The sequence below is a fragment of the Solea senegalensis genome, linkage group LG16 (assembly GCF_019176455.1).
Source record: "Solea senegalensis isolate Sse05_10M linkage group LG16, IFAPA_SoseM_1, whole genome shotgun sequence".
Taxonomy (NCBI): Eukaryota; Metazoa; Chordata; class Actinopteri; order Pleuronectiformes; family Soleidae; genus Solea; species Solea senegalensis.
The window spans coordinates 5,052,622-5,069,535 of NC_058036.1; the positions used below are offsets into that span (position 1 = coordinate 5,052,622).

The 16,914-nt window shown below is 40.1% G+C and overlaps 2 protein-coding genes across 5 annotated transcripts; both read right to left on the reverse strand.

Moving 5' to 3' along the window:
• Nucleotides 1–178: 178 nt before the first annotated feature.
• On the reverse strand, nt 179–10,112 carry reep1 (receptor accessory protein 1). 4 transcript variants are annotated; one of them, XM_044047261.1, is made up of 8 exons: nt 9,206–10,110; nt 7,386–7,458; nt 7,215–7,291; nt 7,009–7,129; nt 6,567–6,680; nt 5,936–6,128; nt 3,386–3,642; nt 179–2,453 (listed from the first exon to the last, which is right to left on the reverse strand). In XM_044047261.1, the coding sequence occupies exons 1-8, from the start codon at nt 9,235–9,237 to the stop codon at nt 2,391–2,393; spliced, it is 930 nt and encodes a 309-aa protein (XP_043903196.1). In that variant the 5' UTR covers nt 9,238–10,110; the 3' UTR covers nt 179–2,390. The 4 variants fall into 4 exon arrangements, with proteins under 4 accessions (XP_043903196.1, XP_043903195.1, XP_043903194.1 ...); XM_044047259.1 differs by lacking the exon at nt 179–2,453 and having other exon boundaries at nt 2,460–3,642; nt 9,206–9,319; nt 9,894–10,112; XM_044047258.1 differs by lacking the exon at nt 179–2,453 and having other exon boundaries at nt 2,460–3,642; nt 9,206–9,411; nt 9,894–10,112.
• A 1,701-nt stretch (nt 10,113–11,813) lies between these two features.
• Nucleotides 11,814–15,408, reverse strand: chmp3 (charged multivesicular body protein 3). The gene is made up of 6 exons (XM_044047263.1): nt 15,254–15,408; nt 13,572–13,632; nt 13,180–13,359; nt 12,941–13,062; nt 12,744–12,858; nt 11,814–12,597 (listed from the first exon to the last, which is right to left on the reverse strand). Exons 1-6 carry the CDS (start codon nt 15,296–15,298, stop codon nt 12,458–12,460), a joined length of 663 nt encoding a protein of 220 aa, XP_043903198.1. The 5' UTR covers nt 15,299–15,408; the 3' UTR covers nt 11,814–12,457.
• Nucleotides 15,409–16,914: the final 1,506 nt, after the last annotated feature.

Sequence of the window (16,914 nt, forward strand, 5' to 3'; positions counted from 1 at the left end):
TACTTTTTTTTTACTAAAACGTTTTACCAAAAAAACAGAGGTCATAGTTTTTGCTAAAAGCCTCTTTCCGTTATTGGCTTAGTGGAATATTTAGGTCTTCAACTTCCGGTCGTCTTATATTCTGACAAAAAACAACAACTTGCTACTTCTGTCCTTTCGTATACAGTTTTTTGTTTTGTTTTTTAAATTACCATCTTTTATTTGGGATACATGTGGAGTTTTCTTTCTCTTTTAACATGTTTTTTATTCAAGAAAAAAAAAATGGCATCGTCCACAAACATTTGATCGTGAACAGTTTTGGATACATTGTCTTTAACACACACACACATCACTGCCATTGTTAGTTTATATGTCGCAGTCACGTTTAAATATAAGTCATATATAATGACATTCTGGCCTGCCAGAACAAAACCGCTGAGGAAAACTTAGTTAAGTTAAGGTGTCACTTCATGATTGAAGTCAGAGTGGATAAGACTTTTTTTTTTTTTGCAAGTATGAGTCGCCAACTTTGTCATTTCACTTTTCTTCCTGTTGAAAATGGCAAAGATGATTGTGCAAATGTTTTTGCCAAACAGATTTACACTGAAGAAATTCAATTTTCATACAAATGAACAGACATGCAACGATGAGCTTCGTGTACAAATCTCATAATTACCTTATATTTCAGTTTGACTCTGCATGAGTTTTAATGGAAGAAAATCATCTCCAACACTAACACGGATACTACAAAAGCTGAAATACAGTTATGTTTCATTTTTTTCCTCTCCTTTTATCCGTCCAAAAAAAAGAAAGAAAGACATAGTGCATCTACGACGACGGCGGCGGCGACAGAGTGTATGGCGTGTAAACAGAACGGCTGTACCTGAGAAGCTTTTTGTTTCAAACTTCAACACACCTGAAATGACACAGACACAAGGATGGGAAAGTCTACCGCACAAATCCACTGAAACCATTTACAACAGATACAGTTATAGTTTGTGTCGAGTGCGTCTGTGGCGTGGGCTCAGTGTAATTAAGTACAAGATGAAAACAGAATCATACAACATTAACGTCAATGTAAGCTCGTAAACCTGCTGCAGCCAGAGGATCATTGGGTTTAGCGTCGCTCAGTGAACAGAACTTTGCACAGTGATTGCAACCATAGAAATAAACAAAAACCTGACCATGATTACATAAAGTAAATATAGATTCTTTTCAAACCCACATTTATTTTTTTGCTACAGCATAAAGGGACAGGTTCCTATTTTACTTTAAAACAAATGACGAGGTGTTTCTTTAAAAGAAACTGACCAGAAGATTGTCAGGAACATTTGGCGTCACTCAGAAAACATCTGGATATCAAATCTGCCCCCACATTGAACATTTGAAATCCCTTTCAAAGACCCACCACCTCTCCTAAGCCTTCACTTCAGGATAAATATAGTCATGTATGTAGTTTTTTACAATTTTGCTATTTTAATATCTCACTATTTTACTGTTTTACTTGTATTTTTTTCGTTGATTTTATGTTTTATACCTTTTATGTTGCTGTGCCTTTAAATCTGTAAAGCACCTTGGTTGTTGCTCAAGAAATAAAGTTCACTTATCTTATGCAAATAACCTATGACACAAATGTTTATTCACCACAGGAAATAAATAATAATAATAACGCTAAAATTGCTAATCAGCCAGTAATTTATATTCTGAACACAGTGCAAACATGATTGTTTGGATGAGAACAAGGACATGAAGTCTTTTTCTGTAAGGCTTTAAAATTGAGGTTAACTAAATTGTTTTGTTGTTGTTGTTGTTGTTTTGGGCTAAATTGGCTTCATTTCTTAATGATTCAGTGCAGAATTGTCGGATCTCCAGATGCAGCTACAGCAGAACATCCCCGAAAGTAATATTACTAATAAAAAAAAAAAAGAAAGAAAAATATTTCTTGATCCTTGGCTCGTGACCACGTGATTCTCAAACACCAGCTGCAGGACTCAGTGACAGCACATTCTGTTCGACAAACAGTGGACTAACAATGAGCGGGGAGACACATGCAGTTGTCCGGCCCAAACCTGATATATATATAGAATTATATATAAAAAAAAAAAGATCAAATCAGAGAAACGACGTTCACACAAACTGTACATAAATACATATTCAGTAAGCCACAAACTTAAAGTGTCTATCGGCATGGAGCTCATTCACTCACAAAAACCTCATGGACTTCTATCATGAGCCACGCGCTATACAGTTTACTATAGAGAGAGAGAAGGGGGCATCGTAGGTCACTTTGGTAATACCTTATTCCAAAGCAAGGCTGCTTCAGTCATGTAGCTTTTGGCCATTCAGTATTTTCTTTTTTCTTTTTTTTACTTCTTGCAGCAAAGGCAGCTGGATTATGTTTGAGGACAGTTTCACATGGCTTCATTGTTCGAAGAGAGAGCGCTCCTGGATCTCGTGAGAGGCCTAAGAGGAGGCTGGGAGGGAGGAGGAAAGGCAGAGAGAAAGAGAGATGTCAGCTAATAAGTGTGCACACGTTATTAATATTCTGTGATTCAATTTCCCGTTAACAAACACAATGAGCTCTAGAAATGTCCGATTAAAACAAATAATATTCAAAGCGAGAAATAATTTGCTTCCAAATGAATTAAAGACATTGTTTTCAGATATCACTGAAGAGGAAAACTAATGTGTGGTTCAATCTCAGGGGGAAGAGTCTAAGCAGAGTTAAACACATAAATCAGTTTAAAAAGAATATACAAAATACAGATTTTAAATAAACATAAGGATGAAGAACAGCAGTTTAGTCCAAGACAGTAATGGAAACGGTCACGTTATACTGAGAACATTAAGAACTGTAAATATGTAAATATTTAGTGATGGGATAAAGTAGTCCATAAACTGAGTAGTGTGTAATCTGGGTCTGTCCACACATGTCTCAATACTTTCAGATTGCCACAGCCTGGCTGTAGTGCTCAGCCTCAGGCCACAAAGGATGTATTAATATTCATGTGCAGTGCTGAGCAAAAGCGTTGTTGTTTTGAGTTTGTGGATGCAGTTGCTCAAGCATGTGTTGAACTGACGGTGTGACTTAGCACAAACAAAACCCTCAAAAGTTATGAGCAGTGCGTGTCAGAAAAGACAGTAGAGTCAGAAGTGAGTCGTTACAAAAATCACACGTAAACACAAAACTCCACCACGGTTAGTGCGTGAGTCGGCTCCATGAGTGCAGAAAATACCCCCTGTGAGCACACAGACGTATCTGCACGAGTGCCGGTCCATGAGGATGTATTTAGCCACACAGCCGTAAGAATGAAAGAATCAGTGCGTAAATGCGTCACTCTCAGGGGGCGGGGCCAGTTAGAATCAAGGCAGCAGCTGTGCAGCCACTCTGCAGAGGGCGGTGTACCTCAGGAGCTTTCCTCTTAATCAGCCTGAGCTGTGGTGAGCTCATGGTGGCCCGCCCCTCTTTCCCCGCCCCCCCGGACCGCTCCGTCACCGGCGGAGTGGGAGGTGGAGAGGGCGCGGACGGCGGGCTCGGCTGCGGTGTCAGAGAGGGCGTAATTGGTGCGGACTCGGGGGCTGAAATGGTCTGGGACAGCGACTCCTTGGAGTCCCACTGGTCTAACCCCAACACCTCAAACTCAGCTATGTCAAAATCCTGTCCTGCACCATGAGAGAAAAGGGTCGGTGGAAGGGATGAGCAGCCTGCACAATCAATCCTGATGATTTTGTTTAATTGATCGCTGTGGTAGAGCAGCAGCTTTTGGTCAGTGAGGATTAGGAAAGTTTAAAGCAAGAGGCCAAATATCAAGTCACGATATATTTTATACATTTTATATGTAATGCATTGCAACAGCAGAAAGCCAACGCATAATATGTGTTAAAAAGCAGATTATTTGTTTAAATATGGACAAAACACCAAAGAGCAGCATTCCTTCACTGTGATAAAACTGGCCACACAAGAGGTCACCGGTCAAAGAATCTGAACTCTGAACCCATGTTTAAGCTGACGCCATGCCATTGTATCATACCAGCTGTCAATCACACTGTGCTTTATTGACCATTTTCCTCTAAACAGGAACTACGTTTATAACACTGACATTAAATTAAACAATTATGTTGTTGAAATCTGCAGAGTCGCCCTCCAGAAGACTAGAAACACTTTTATATAAGGTCTAAGGTCCAACACTGTATTAATCTCATAGACTTTATATTGAAAAAAAATGGGCAGTCTTCCCGTTTCCCCAATAAAGTCAGACAGGAAGTGACAGGACACTGAATAGCCACCAGGGGGCTGCAAAAAAAACTACAACCCCAAACTGAATGGAAGTCTATGGGAAAATGTCTCACTTTATTTATTTATTATAGAATGCTCAAAAGAATGAAAGGACATATGAGTGGGCTGGACAGCAGTGTGATTGACAGGCGATGTCATCCAATAACAATGGGAGCCTGGCTGCAGGCCACTCCTCTGAACTTCAGGGGTTTCTAAACATCAACATGACTCCAGCGGCCCACTCCTGACTCTGGAGGCTTCGTAAGGGGGGCGTTCATGTTCCCATGAATCATGTTTCAACCAGTTGCCACTTGATTAATCTACATCTGAAAATAGTCCCCAGAAAATGCACACATTTTTTTTTTTTTTTCATGTTATGAAGCTCCCTTTAATAATGAAATGATTACTTTTTTACAAAAGGAAACAAAAGGCTGGATGGTAATAGCCACAGATCTATAATGTGCATTCTATTTTAACCTATTTTACCTTTTTCTAGTTTTATTGTCAATATTTTTCTATATTGTACACCCAAGTGTGGAAGCATTACACGATAGACTAAAACATGGAATTCATTGTATTCAGCAAGTAATCTCCAGATTAACTGAGCTTTAAATACACACATATATACTGTATATACAGTATACACATATATATATATATATATATATATATATATATATATATATATATATATATAAAGTATACAATCATCATCTATCTGAGACAAACAACAATTGTGTCCACGTGATGTAAAAGGAGGAACATGTCCCCGCAGCAACATGTGAGTTTTATCACAGGATGGTTAGTTAGAGGCCTCGTCGTCTCCAAACAGGAAAGCAGGGGATAAGGTTAGGAGGCCACTCGGGAACCAAGAGGTACTGAACAATATAGGTATGTCGGCTGACACAAGCATGAGCAGGAAGACAGATGTATACATGATCATCTGGTCTGACGCAAAACAAACGGACGCTGCTCTTACAAGATAGCGACACTGAGTGGTCGACTGTTTTGAAATCAACTCACTGTGACACGAATCTCACATTGTTCTCAACCGCCGCACACGTTGTAATAAAACCACATTAGCTTGTTGGTTTTTAAAGAACAGTGGGCAATGATTGATCGCTATTTCCATGAAAAGCTTTCAGGATTATGCAACTAAGTAATCTAAGTGAGAATGACGTGTCTGTACCAACTCACTGCGCCGCGACGCATGCTCTGTGTACAGGTGCTTTCTGGTAGGAAAGAGACTGAAAAATAGGATGGACGGAAACATGGCAACAAAATAAAAGTCTTTAAAATGACTTTCATGAAGGCTCAGAGCAAAAGTTTAAAAAGCTCTGGCAGCCATTACGGTTGTGCTTTGAGAGATGATAATACCAACGGTCATTTATTTTTCTGGCCTTGGCGTTGTTAAGCGTGTTCAAAATGTTCTGTGTCGTTTGACCTTTTAAAAATAAACATGCTGATATGTTTTGGCCTTAAGCCTTCATCAGGCGAGACAAAACAGATCTTATGGAACAATAATCCATCTCATGGCGGTGTTCCACTTTTAATCAGATGATAAACGCAATAAAACATGGCTTTCATAGATGGGGGGGAGGGGGTCAGGTTAATGTCTCATGTATGAAACAAGTCTAGTCTATGTATGCTCTTGTGATGGGAGCAGCTCAGTCTCCTTACCTTTGTTGTAGCTTTCTGACTTGCTGCGCATCATAGATCTGGTTCGATGCTGTCCTGCTCCTGCTCCTGCTGCTCCTGCTGCTCCTGCTGCGGGCTGTGTCGTGCCAGAGTCGCCGTTGTCCGTGTCAGACTGGAAGGAAGACAGATCCTGCATGCTGAAACTCCTCAGTCTGTCTGAAAGCACTCCTTGGCCCTGAGACGCGGACAAAAAAAACACACACATTTTTATTTAAATGTCAACATTTACATTTACATTCACTATATATCCAATATCCAACATCGTATAGGAAGTAAACAGAATTACAGGCTTAAAACTCTTTAATTATGCCACTTTTCCACAACACGGTCCCGGCGCGACTCGGCTCACATCGGCACAGCACGGTTATTTTGCTTTTCCATTAGCGACAGTACCTGCTCTGGTGAGGTTCCAAGCGAGCTGAGACGATACTATGCATGACATAATTTCATGCAGCCGTGCGGTGATGACTCCGCCTACTTTGAGGAGGTATTATAGTCATGTAGAGTTGAGCTGGGCGAAGGCAGGACCGTGTCGTGGAAGAGCGGCATTATTTACCCTCTATAAGACCCTCTACAGAAGGTGACTGAAACAAATGTCCTGAGTCTGCGATACCTTTGATGCCGCCATGACTGCAGCTGTGGCCGCTACATTCAGCCCTCTCCTCCCATAGTGAACCAGCGTGTCGTAGCTTTTGTCCTTGGCTTGACAGATGTAGTCGTCAATGTCCTGAAACGGGGGCAAACAATCACATGAGCATATTTCCTCTCGCAGTAATGGAGGTATTCTGGTGTGCCCGCCGTGTTGACAAATGCATTTTGAATCGATTGATTGCATAATATACACTTTTTTTAGGGTCAAAATGTCAAAATTTTTAGGGTCAAAATGTGAGTAGAGAAGTGAATCAGCACAAAAGCACTGTTGTTCCCTGTTCCCTGGACTGTAGCAAAGCAAAGAAAAATTCAATTAGTCACATGCAGACTTAACTTAGCCCAGGTTGAATATTTTCCCCTTAAGCCTTTCCTTGATTTACAACAAAAAAAGGAAGGGGTTTCACCTTTTCTTTTGAGGAAAGTGTGGGATGAACAAACTTCCTGTAGAGCACACTGGAGCCTTTAGTGTAAGGGGACAACAGCCACACCACGAAAGCTATCTTCAGCTCATAGTAGAAAGGAAGCCTGCAACGGATCCACATGTCTTAAAAATGTATTATGTGACAAAACCATAAAAGTCAGCAGGTGAACTGTGGTAAAGGTCACTTACCAACAAAGAAACATATCTGTGAACACTTCCACAGTTGTGAAGAGGGCAAATATTATCCAGTACATCATCCATTTCACCTGCGACAGGGAAAGATTGTTAACAGGACCAACACACGGCGACACATGTAGCAAATTTACAGAAGAAATATACGTATAATAATAATATACTCACGTATTCTTTCACATCTTTCGATTTCACAGCTTTATAAGATGAGTAAGCAGGGTATAGTGTACCAAAGACGAGTCTAGAAGACAAAACGATACCCGTCAATCTCCTGACGTTCAGCAGAAAGTTAAAATGAGCATTCATTCATCCATCTTCTACCGCTTTATCCTCCACATGAGAGTCATGGGAGGGGGCACTGGTGCCAGGTGACATAGACCAGAATCTGCAGGTTTTTGGACTGTGGGAGGAAACTGGAGAAGAGGGACACGAACCAGCAACCTTCTTGCCCTGAGACAGTTTCAAGTGTTATAAATCATGACTGTGAATCATCTGCTGCACATGGGAAGGAGGCTGTGGCGAGACCCATGAGAGGAAGAGCCTTAGATACCGAGACCTCGTCATGGCTGTATCCAGTTGAGGTGGGGTGTAGAGGGCTCCCAGAGTAGTCTGTGTGGACGGTGCTTACTACACTTGGGATATCAGGCGACGAGCATAAGGCAGCAGAAAGAGCCTCTTGGTGGCTATATGGCATAAAAGGGACGAGCGGGTTCTGGAGGCCCGGGACTGATGGCCACCACTGCTGACCTGCCAACTGGAGGGTGTCACAGTTGAGGGTCGAAACACCCAGAGAAGGTCGGTCAGATCCAGGTCGAAGGCCACAGTCATTCCAACCCAATCCAATTCAACCCACGTGACTACACGTGTGTTTTCTCCCCCGATCTGCACATTTCTATTCCTGTGTTGACACACACCTGTGTCCTCACAGAAGTGCCACAGCCGAGCAACAGCTGAGCGTGTGACCCGATCGTGTTACAGAAGCCACATCATGTTGCACAGCTCAGGCCTGACCAGCTCACCGTGCACACTCACTCCAAGAGTTCAGAAAAGACGAGGACACTTAAGATAAACCCACATCAGCTGCGAGCCACCCCTTATCTTAAAGACTGCACTTAAAATGAACCAATATTAAAACAACAAAACACGTGTTAAATCATCTGGAGCTCAGAAAGGATACGATTTATGTAACTAGATCCAGTCATCTAAATGTATTTGCCTCACTATTTTGAGGTTGGGCCTGCTGCTGGTTCACTTCAGCCCGATGGCGCTGATTCATACTTTGTGGAGGGTTAAAAATAGCCGTCACCTACTCTGATTAATGCAGTGTTATTGTTCAAATTGCATTTAGATTTGTGGACGCATTAATACATGAATAAGTCCCTGCTTTGTAACCCGACTAGGCTGACCCATCCCTATTGTTTTTTTCCCCTTTTCAATCTGGGACATCAACAGACCGCTCCTGTTGTTCAGACACCTCGACACTCAGTGACATTTAAGCCTCTCTGAAAGATAAAAAAAACCGCCTCTGATTTCTGGAGCTGACTCATATTGTCATCACCTCATGCGTGATCGTGGATTTTTCAGCCAAAACACGTCAGCCCTTTGTCTGTCATATGGAAAGGCGACTTGATAAACACACAGAGTGCCAGGCTGCTGCTGGCTGTTAGTGTAAGCTGCACAGGCCCAGCTCAGCGTTCGTGCTTTGTAAACGGCAAAGTACAATCCCGAAGAATCCACACTGTTGTGGAGTCAAAGATTAATAAGACATCTGAGGCTGACGCCTGCGTCTGCGGCTCACACATTACACCAAATCCAGGGAGGGGGGCTTGTATAAAAGCGCACAGCTTCTTGTGCCCGAGCGCGTCGAGCACCTGCATCAACCAGCACCACCGTTCACCATTATTCCACCGAACACATGCACATAAATGACAACAACAACAACAACAACACATAATAATAATAATGATAATTAAAGGAATTCCACTTACACCACAAGTCTAGAGATTATCCAGGAGACCATTGCGCTGGAGAGGCGACAGGACGCGCTGTCTGCGGGGAGGAGTTTCCTCCAGATGACAGGAGCAGGAGCGTCCAGGCGACGGCTGCGTCCGGACGCAACAGCAACAGCAGGCAAACAGCAACGTGACGAGCGGAGCACTACGGTCTGTCGCCTCTAGATGGCAGTGTTGCACTACTGTTCAAGTTTAGTTTTAGCGTTGTAGTGTGCGACGTTCAATCCTTGTTTATACTGTATATAGCAAGCCGTTTATAATGTACATTCTTATTTTAACTTTTTAGAATTGCACGAGAGACCAGGGACAGTTGTAACACCTTTTGCAATAATAATAATAATAACAATACATTTTATTTGATGGAGCCTTTCATGGCACTCAAGGTCACCTAACATCAAGTAAAAAACAATCAATAAATTATACATAAATTATACATATAATTAAACATGTTTAATTATACACAGTTGATACTGTGACGGTTGTATCACCAACCACGTTTTCATGTCACGTGAGCTAGCTTGACTGCTAGTTTGACACTTGTTAGCCATTTCTATTTTTAGCTAATAATATTTTTTTTCTAACAAAACTTGTTTGAATTCATAGACATTTGATCTTAAAACAGCATCCATAAAAGTACACCAGACAGGAAAGTATTTTTTTTTACCTCAAAAACAAGCTTTTCTAGAGAACACCGTCAGGAAGTTTCAAATGTGGCTCTTTTTTTTAGCAGGAACTCACTGAGCATGCGCAAAGTGAGTGTCATCACTCTTAAGTTGTTTCTGATTAGAGGAATTCAAGGTGTTACAACAGTCCCCTGTTACAACTGTCCCTGGTCTCCCCTATCGTTAATATCTTTATATTGTACTTTCTTGGAAATGCACGTTTATTATTTTTTGTCTTTACTGTCTTTGCTGCTGTGACAATGTAAATTTCCCCACTGCGGTACAAATAAAGGACTATCTGATCTTAACTTGACTTATCTTAGTTTATGTTTTTGTACATTTTCCATGTGCAAGATGCAAAAAGGTCATCATAAGAAGTATTGGGTCATTAAAAACCCAGCAAAAGATGCCATTTTAAAAACATATTAGGACAAATGAATAACCATTGCTGAAGCAAATATAACAATAGTATTAAATATACTGCTGTTGGATGCCGTTACTGTGCCAGGTAAAAATCAAACAGCCAACAGACTAAAGACATGAAAATAACAACATACATAATAAATAAATCTCATGAGACACATCACATTGCTTGTGAGTCAGGAGTCTCAGGAGCTTAATCTGGGGAAAAACATTAAAAACCCAATAAAAGACGAGAGGTTTGATTCACTTAGATGAACCAACTCTACAAATGCCGTGTTTAACTTGCATAATTGTAAACAAAAACAAATTAAAAACCTTTTTCTTATGAATGAATGAATGAAAGGCCGTCTCAAATAAAACCTTTAAAATTGCAGGCAGAGAAAAAATAAATACACTTCATATACAATTTTAGTTTTTAGATTTCCTTAACAACCTTGTTATCCATCAGGGAGGAGTCCGACTGGCCCCAAATTTATTGAGTAGCAAAACAGTGACATACAGCCCTGGAAGCTATTTTGATTATTATTAAAAAGGTTTTACTTTGTTTCGTGCAGCGTGTAAGAAAAACTTTAACTTAACTTTTATTTGGTGACTTATAATGTACTGCAGGAACTGCAGTAACCCAGCTAATTTTGGGCAAGACTTCAATATAAACACTACATTTACATGAGTGAATTCAAGTCATCCGCTGAGATAAGTCACTCATTTGGGAAAACTTGAACTCACTCCAGGGTGTGAAGAGAAATCTGGCATTATAAATTCTCAGCTTCTGGTCAGCTCTACTTGTGTACACCTGCACCACAGCAGCAACAGTACCTTTTCTGTGCCAGCCTCTGGCCTACATACCAAAGCATGAAAACAGGGGCAAGGTTTTGTTACAGAACAACAAAGGCTGCTGGGGCAGGGTTGGGCTCTGGCCAGTGGAAATCGAATCCTTTTGTCAAATGTAAAGCACAGGGAAGGGTTTCCTGAAGTTTGCTTGTTTGGGCCAATCACATCATTTACATTGAGCTTGGGAATGTTAGATTTGACCCACACACTTGCATTCATTTACTTGTTGTTTTTGTTTTCCATGATTCTTGTAGTCGAGATTGGTACTCTGGGATAATGAAAAGATGCCACCTCAGTTACTTACTCTTTTGAATTAAGTTCTGCTGAGCAAATGGTTTAATCTACCTGACAGATGTCATTAGATTATCAACGCGGTGCAGTTGCTGATTTGCTGAGTTCCCATTTCCCAAAAAGCTCAAATATTTAATGTTTACGTAATGACAAAATGTGGAGCGAGTTAGTGCGGTGAATACTGAGAGCAGAAACCAGTGTTCTTTTTGGCAAATTCTTTTCTTAGAAGTTTATTCTGTTATTCCTCCCCCATTTTCACATAAAGTATACACACGACGCTTCCATGATACATACACTTCGGCACTAAGTCTTCATTTCCTCTGCATCAGCATCTTCCCACTGAGAAGGAACTCAATAATGTTAAAGCAAAGAACGGGTTAGGGCAGTACGTGTGCATTTATCTGTGTATTTCTTGTGTTTGAACAAATACAGAATAGACACATTTTGACTGTACAGAAAATAAACAATCAAAAGATATGTGCACCGATCTCCTTTAGTGTTTCAAATGAGACAGGCCAAGCACTGGTAAACCCAACAGCTGTACTGCGGGATTGAAACTACTGCTGAATAATAATTTACTCTGTGCAGTGTGTGAATACCAACAGCCGCTTTTCAATTATTTGTTTGGATCATTATTACCCAAGTATCTCCATTACCATTCCATCATTAAGGACAGGAGAAGAATATGATGAAGCACTGTAGGCACAGCAGGCTTTTCATACTTTACATTATGTACACTTTCTTAAACCTTCCATTTGACTTTGGGTAGTAAAGACTTAACAAATGATTACACCCTGATGATGAAAGAAAAAAGCAAAAACACCTTTTCCTCTGGCTGAGGAGACTAAATGATGTTTTTAAAAAAAACAAAACTTTCAAAGATGAAAGTTAATCCAAAATGATGACATGAAATAAGTGTAGTCTGTAGCACAGAAGACGCACAGCTGTGTAAACCCTGCACCGAAATTCTAACTGCGTCATTAATGGAGTGACCAATCTGACATTAATACAGCAGATCACCTTAGCTCCTCAGAGCTGCCAATCTGGACTGCATCTCTTCAATGTCCTCCTCTGACTCCTCATCTGAGGCTGCGGTGGCTCCAGCAGGCTCCACTTCAGGCAGGGCATCGTTGACTTTGCTTGGTGCTTTGCCAAGAGCTCCTGACAAAGCAGACACAGTCAAGACAGAGCATTACTAATTTATAGCATCATGTAACCTGCGGTTCAGATTCAAACACTTAAATAATTTAGATACCAAAACCTTATTTTTAAAACAAAGATGTGATGATCCTTGACAAATCTTTTACCTGCTGTGATCTCAAAGAGGATCTTGTCAACTTCGGCCTCTGCTGCTTCCTCCATCTCTTCTCCGTCTTCCATGCTCTCAAACGTGTCTTCCAGCATTTCTTCAATGATGCCAGCCTGAAATACAAAGGTGGAGTTACATTTCTTGGAGTAATTGGAGTGTGAATAGGATCTATTTATGTTGGATGCTGCTGCGGACCTTCATCATCTCCTTTGACAGTTCTCTCATCGTGGCCTGGATTTCGGGGACTTTGACAAGGTTCTGCATGGCTTTCATGACCTCTGTGCTCTTCTCCAGAGCCCCAGCTACACGCAGTACAGCTAGAAATGCACAAGTACGTCTCCATCACTGACACGCAAACACATTTCCTTCATTGCTGATGACATTAAAATATTCTCCTATCTAATTACTTGGCTACTGTACTCTCCAAAACTCACCAAGCTGATTCCTCATACTGAGCAGCACAGAGTTCATGTGTGCTTTGGAAGCGTAGAGTTTTGTGATGGCTCGTTTTGACTGAATCATCTCCTTGGCAAGGATAACACACACATCTTTCTGGCCCTTTTTAGCTGCATCTTTGATGGATCGTTTAACTTTTTCCTCTTCCCTTTGAATATCTGAAACAAAGAGGGTTGCCGTTATCAGTGTAATGCCTTTCTTCTAGAAGCAAAATACAATAATTGAGCAGTTGTCTGGTCAAATAGGAGAAGAAAGTGCCCATCTTCTTCTCACCTTAAGCCAATTCCAACTTCGAATAGTTAATTGACACTGTTTTTATCTATTTTAAGTTGCTTTGTGTTGTGGTCGGATGCTGACAATGGTATCTTACCTCGAATCTGTCTGTCAATCACTCTTGTTTCCTTCCTGATTTTCGAAGACCACTCTTGGACCTGCAGTGACACACCATGTTATTCCAGTATTGTGTAGATGCGACCTTACCAGTGAAAATGTGTACTGTCCACCCCGATAGCCACGTTATAAATATTTATTCAGCAAATCACATGGCTGGCAACAACTCAATGCATTTACACATGTCACCATGGTCAGGACTAAGAGCTAAGAAGTTCAACCAGAGAATCTGAATGGAAACGTATCATAGATGCTGGTACCAGACAGACTCATCTGAGTATCTCTAGAGTTCAGGGCTGCGACAACTAATCTATTGTTAAATGAATCAACCATTTATTTAAATGTAATAAACACAATCCATTTAAGTGATTTCTTGTGTAATTAAAACAAATTATCAGATTTTTCACCTTCTTCGGTGTGGATATTTTATGGTTTCTTTGCTCCATATGACAGAGATATAATTATTACATTTCAGACCTTAACCCTCAGGCATCAATTTATTTTACGTCATTAGGCAAAATGACAAAAATGTCCACTTGCAAAAAAAAGATTTTTTTTCTGCTCAAATCTCACAAATTCAGCCCTGTTTAAAACTACCAAACATTCAATAATTTTGAGGATTTTAAGTAGCGTTACTTTCCATAGAACAACACATGTTGGGTGGCTGGGGGATTTTTTCAGTCTTGGATGTGTCAAAGTCTAGCCATCAAAGACTATCCATTAATATTGACTTTGATGCATCATTGGGATCAGAAATTAACAACCTATTAAGTCATCAAAGACAAGAACTTAATAACATTGATTTTTAAAAGAATCCTACATTTGTACAACATTTGTACAACATTTGTAATGGAAAATAACACTACAAATGTTTTGTGTGTTGTTTTTTTCATGTATAACAACAGTGACATCAAGAAATCAAACTGGCATTTAAATGGTTAAAATCCCCAAAATGGCTGAATGTTTGGTAGATTTGAGCAGTGCTGAAGTTGTATAAGAAAAAAATATTAATCAGTAATGTTTTTATGACAGTTTTTGAAGTGTATATTTTTGTCAATTACTAGTGCTCTATTGGAACTAATTAGAAAAAAAAATGAATTCCAAAATTCCAAAAATGTGTCAAGAGAGAGCCCATGGAAAAAGTTCTTCCATGTGCATTAACACAGCCAAAAAGATGGCCACATCAAGAGGACAAATTTGTCCAAACATTTCCATTAATAATGATGCATGAGGGTTAAAGCAGATGGGCTACAGCAACAGAAGACCACACCGGGTGCCACACCTTTAGTAAATGTATTGTATGTACCTAATAAAGTGGCCGGTGAGTCAGCGTGAGCGAACAAAATCAGGGTTTGTTTACACCCTGTGTATGCTAGCGCTCATGCTAACTAGCGAGCCCCCCCCCCCGCCCCCAGTAAACACATTAACGTACGACAGACAAATCGGTTTATAAGGCGTAGAGACCAACGTGGCACGTTACACGCGGCAGGGGTAGTACAACGACTGTCATACTATTTGATGTATCTACAATTTAGCCAGCTAATCGATTCGTAAAAAGCAGCAACAGCTGAGCTAATGTTAGCAAGGTTAGCTAAAGGCACTTGTTTTCTTTCTAACTTCGGACAAAGGTGACACGCTCGTCAGCTGTCTGTCGGTACTTACCAGGTCTTTTGGTGGTTTATCGTGTGTTCTGCCGAACAGCCCCATGCTGACTACGGAGTTAAATGACGAGGTGACCGAACTGACTGAAACTGGCTGTTTAGCTCTGTTCGTCCAACTACTAGCACTTCCTGTTTCTGCTGTCAAGCCCTGAACTTCAGGCTGAGGACGAACATGTAGGATCAGCCAGTCGCCTCGTTTCCTCAGCAAGGAAGCAAGTGTTTAAGTTAGGATCTCTAAGTACATCCAAGGGCCAAGAGCAGGGGTGTCCAAACTGTTTTATAAGAGGGCCAGATTTAATTATGTGAAAATGATCTTCAAGACATTTTGTCAAATGCATAACAATTGTATTTTCATTGTTGTAACTATAATTTTTAAATGACAATGTAATCCAATCTAAACAACACACGAGTGAACAAAATAATAATAATTGGGCCTTTCTTTCATTAATACTATACTATACTATACTATACTATACTATACTATAATAAGCAGTGAATGCAAGGCCACGATGCAAAAATCGAATTCAGCTTTGGGCCCCATAAAGTTTGGTCCGGCACTGGCCCTGTATGTCAAGGAAAACGTGGTGGCTGTGGTCTATAAAGATAGAGCTGATAGACCAGTAACCTACTACTTTTTTATATTTTAATATTTTAATTTATACAGGGGTTCAGTATACATTGTGTGAATATGAGGAGCAGTGCAAAGATCTCCTCATTCCTTAATCCTTCATCATTCTTAATGCACATCTTCTCATAATATAATAGATATTATTGTAATTATTATCATATACCCTTCAACACACCTAGATCAATTTTTGTGTTTTTTGGCTTTTTTTTTATGCATATTGTAAAAAAAATGAATGCCAAGTTATGCATTTTGAATGTTTTCAATTTCTTTTCATGTATTTTATATTTTTAGTTAACTAAAATACTCACACTAATACACTGACGCACAAACATGTGCTAATTGAAACCCATTCCAATCACAATTTTCTATGCAATTATGAAAAACATGCATTAATGTTTGATATTGAACAAAAGAAAGAAAATTTGAAATAAAATAAAATGATAGCCTCATTTTTTTATTTATGAGCACACTTCTGTGCTCTGGTGTGTTAACATGAGATGAAATATGACATTGCAAAATAAAAACAACCAAAAAACTAATGCATATAAACAAATATTTCTGCTAATCTTTCGCACATACCAGGCTGCAATAATCGAACCAAAATAATCCAGTTTGCATAAAGTATATATAAAATAATGAAATAATATAATAGTAAGTAAGGCTGCTGGATTTCATCTAAATGGAATTGGCCTAAACCTTAAAGGAAAATGTGATGTCATTCGCTATGAAGTTTTTGATCTTAGAATATGACACTGTGAGTATCTGAAATGTTGTAAGACTTGCAAGACACAAATGAAACATAAACATATATCCTCACTGGTCATTTCACAAAGCAGCTGCCATAGTCTCTTGAGTAAATTGACGGCAAAAGTGAACGTACAACCTGTGACGCTCGTGCAGTTCGTGACGTAGTCTACGGTCTGCTGCTTTTCCAGCGGGTTCTAGATTCTTCTGGTATTGATTCGTTTCCGCACCAATCACGCAAGGCCAGTGTGTGCGAGAGAGCCAATCAGAGACTCGAGGGGGCGGGCCCA

Excerpts from the sequence above, each read along its gene's own strand:
- reep1 (XM_044047259.1), bottom strand. The coding sequence starts at position 9,237 with ATGGTCTCCTGGATAATCTCTAGACTTGTGGT. Across the intron at positions 7,130-7,214 it reads ACAGATATGTTTCTTTGTTG|GCTTCCTTTCTACTATGAGC; the intron begins GTAAGTGACCTT and ends GATCCGTTGCAG. Across the intron at positions 6,681-7,008 it reads CACTTTCCTCAAAAGAAAAG|GACATTGACGACTACATCTG; the intron begins GTGAAACCCCTT and ends CCCCCGTTTCAG.
- chmp3 (XM_044047263.1), bottom strand. The coding sequence starts at position 15,298 with ATGGGGCTGTTCGGCAGAACACACGATAAACCACCAAAAGACCTG. Across the intron at positions 13,063-13,179 it reads CAGTATGAGGAATCAGCTTG|CTGTACTGCGTGTAGCTGGG; the intron begins GTGAGTTTTGGA and ends GTGCATTTCTAG. Across the intron at positions 12,598-12,743 it reads CCTCTTTGAGATCACAGCAG|GAGCTCTTGGCAAAGCACCA; the intron begins GTAAAAGATTTG and ends CTGCTTTGTCAG.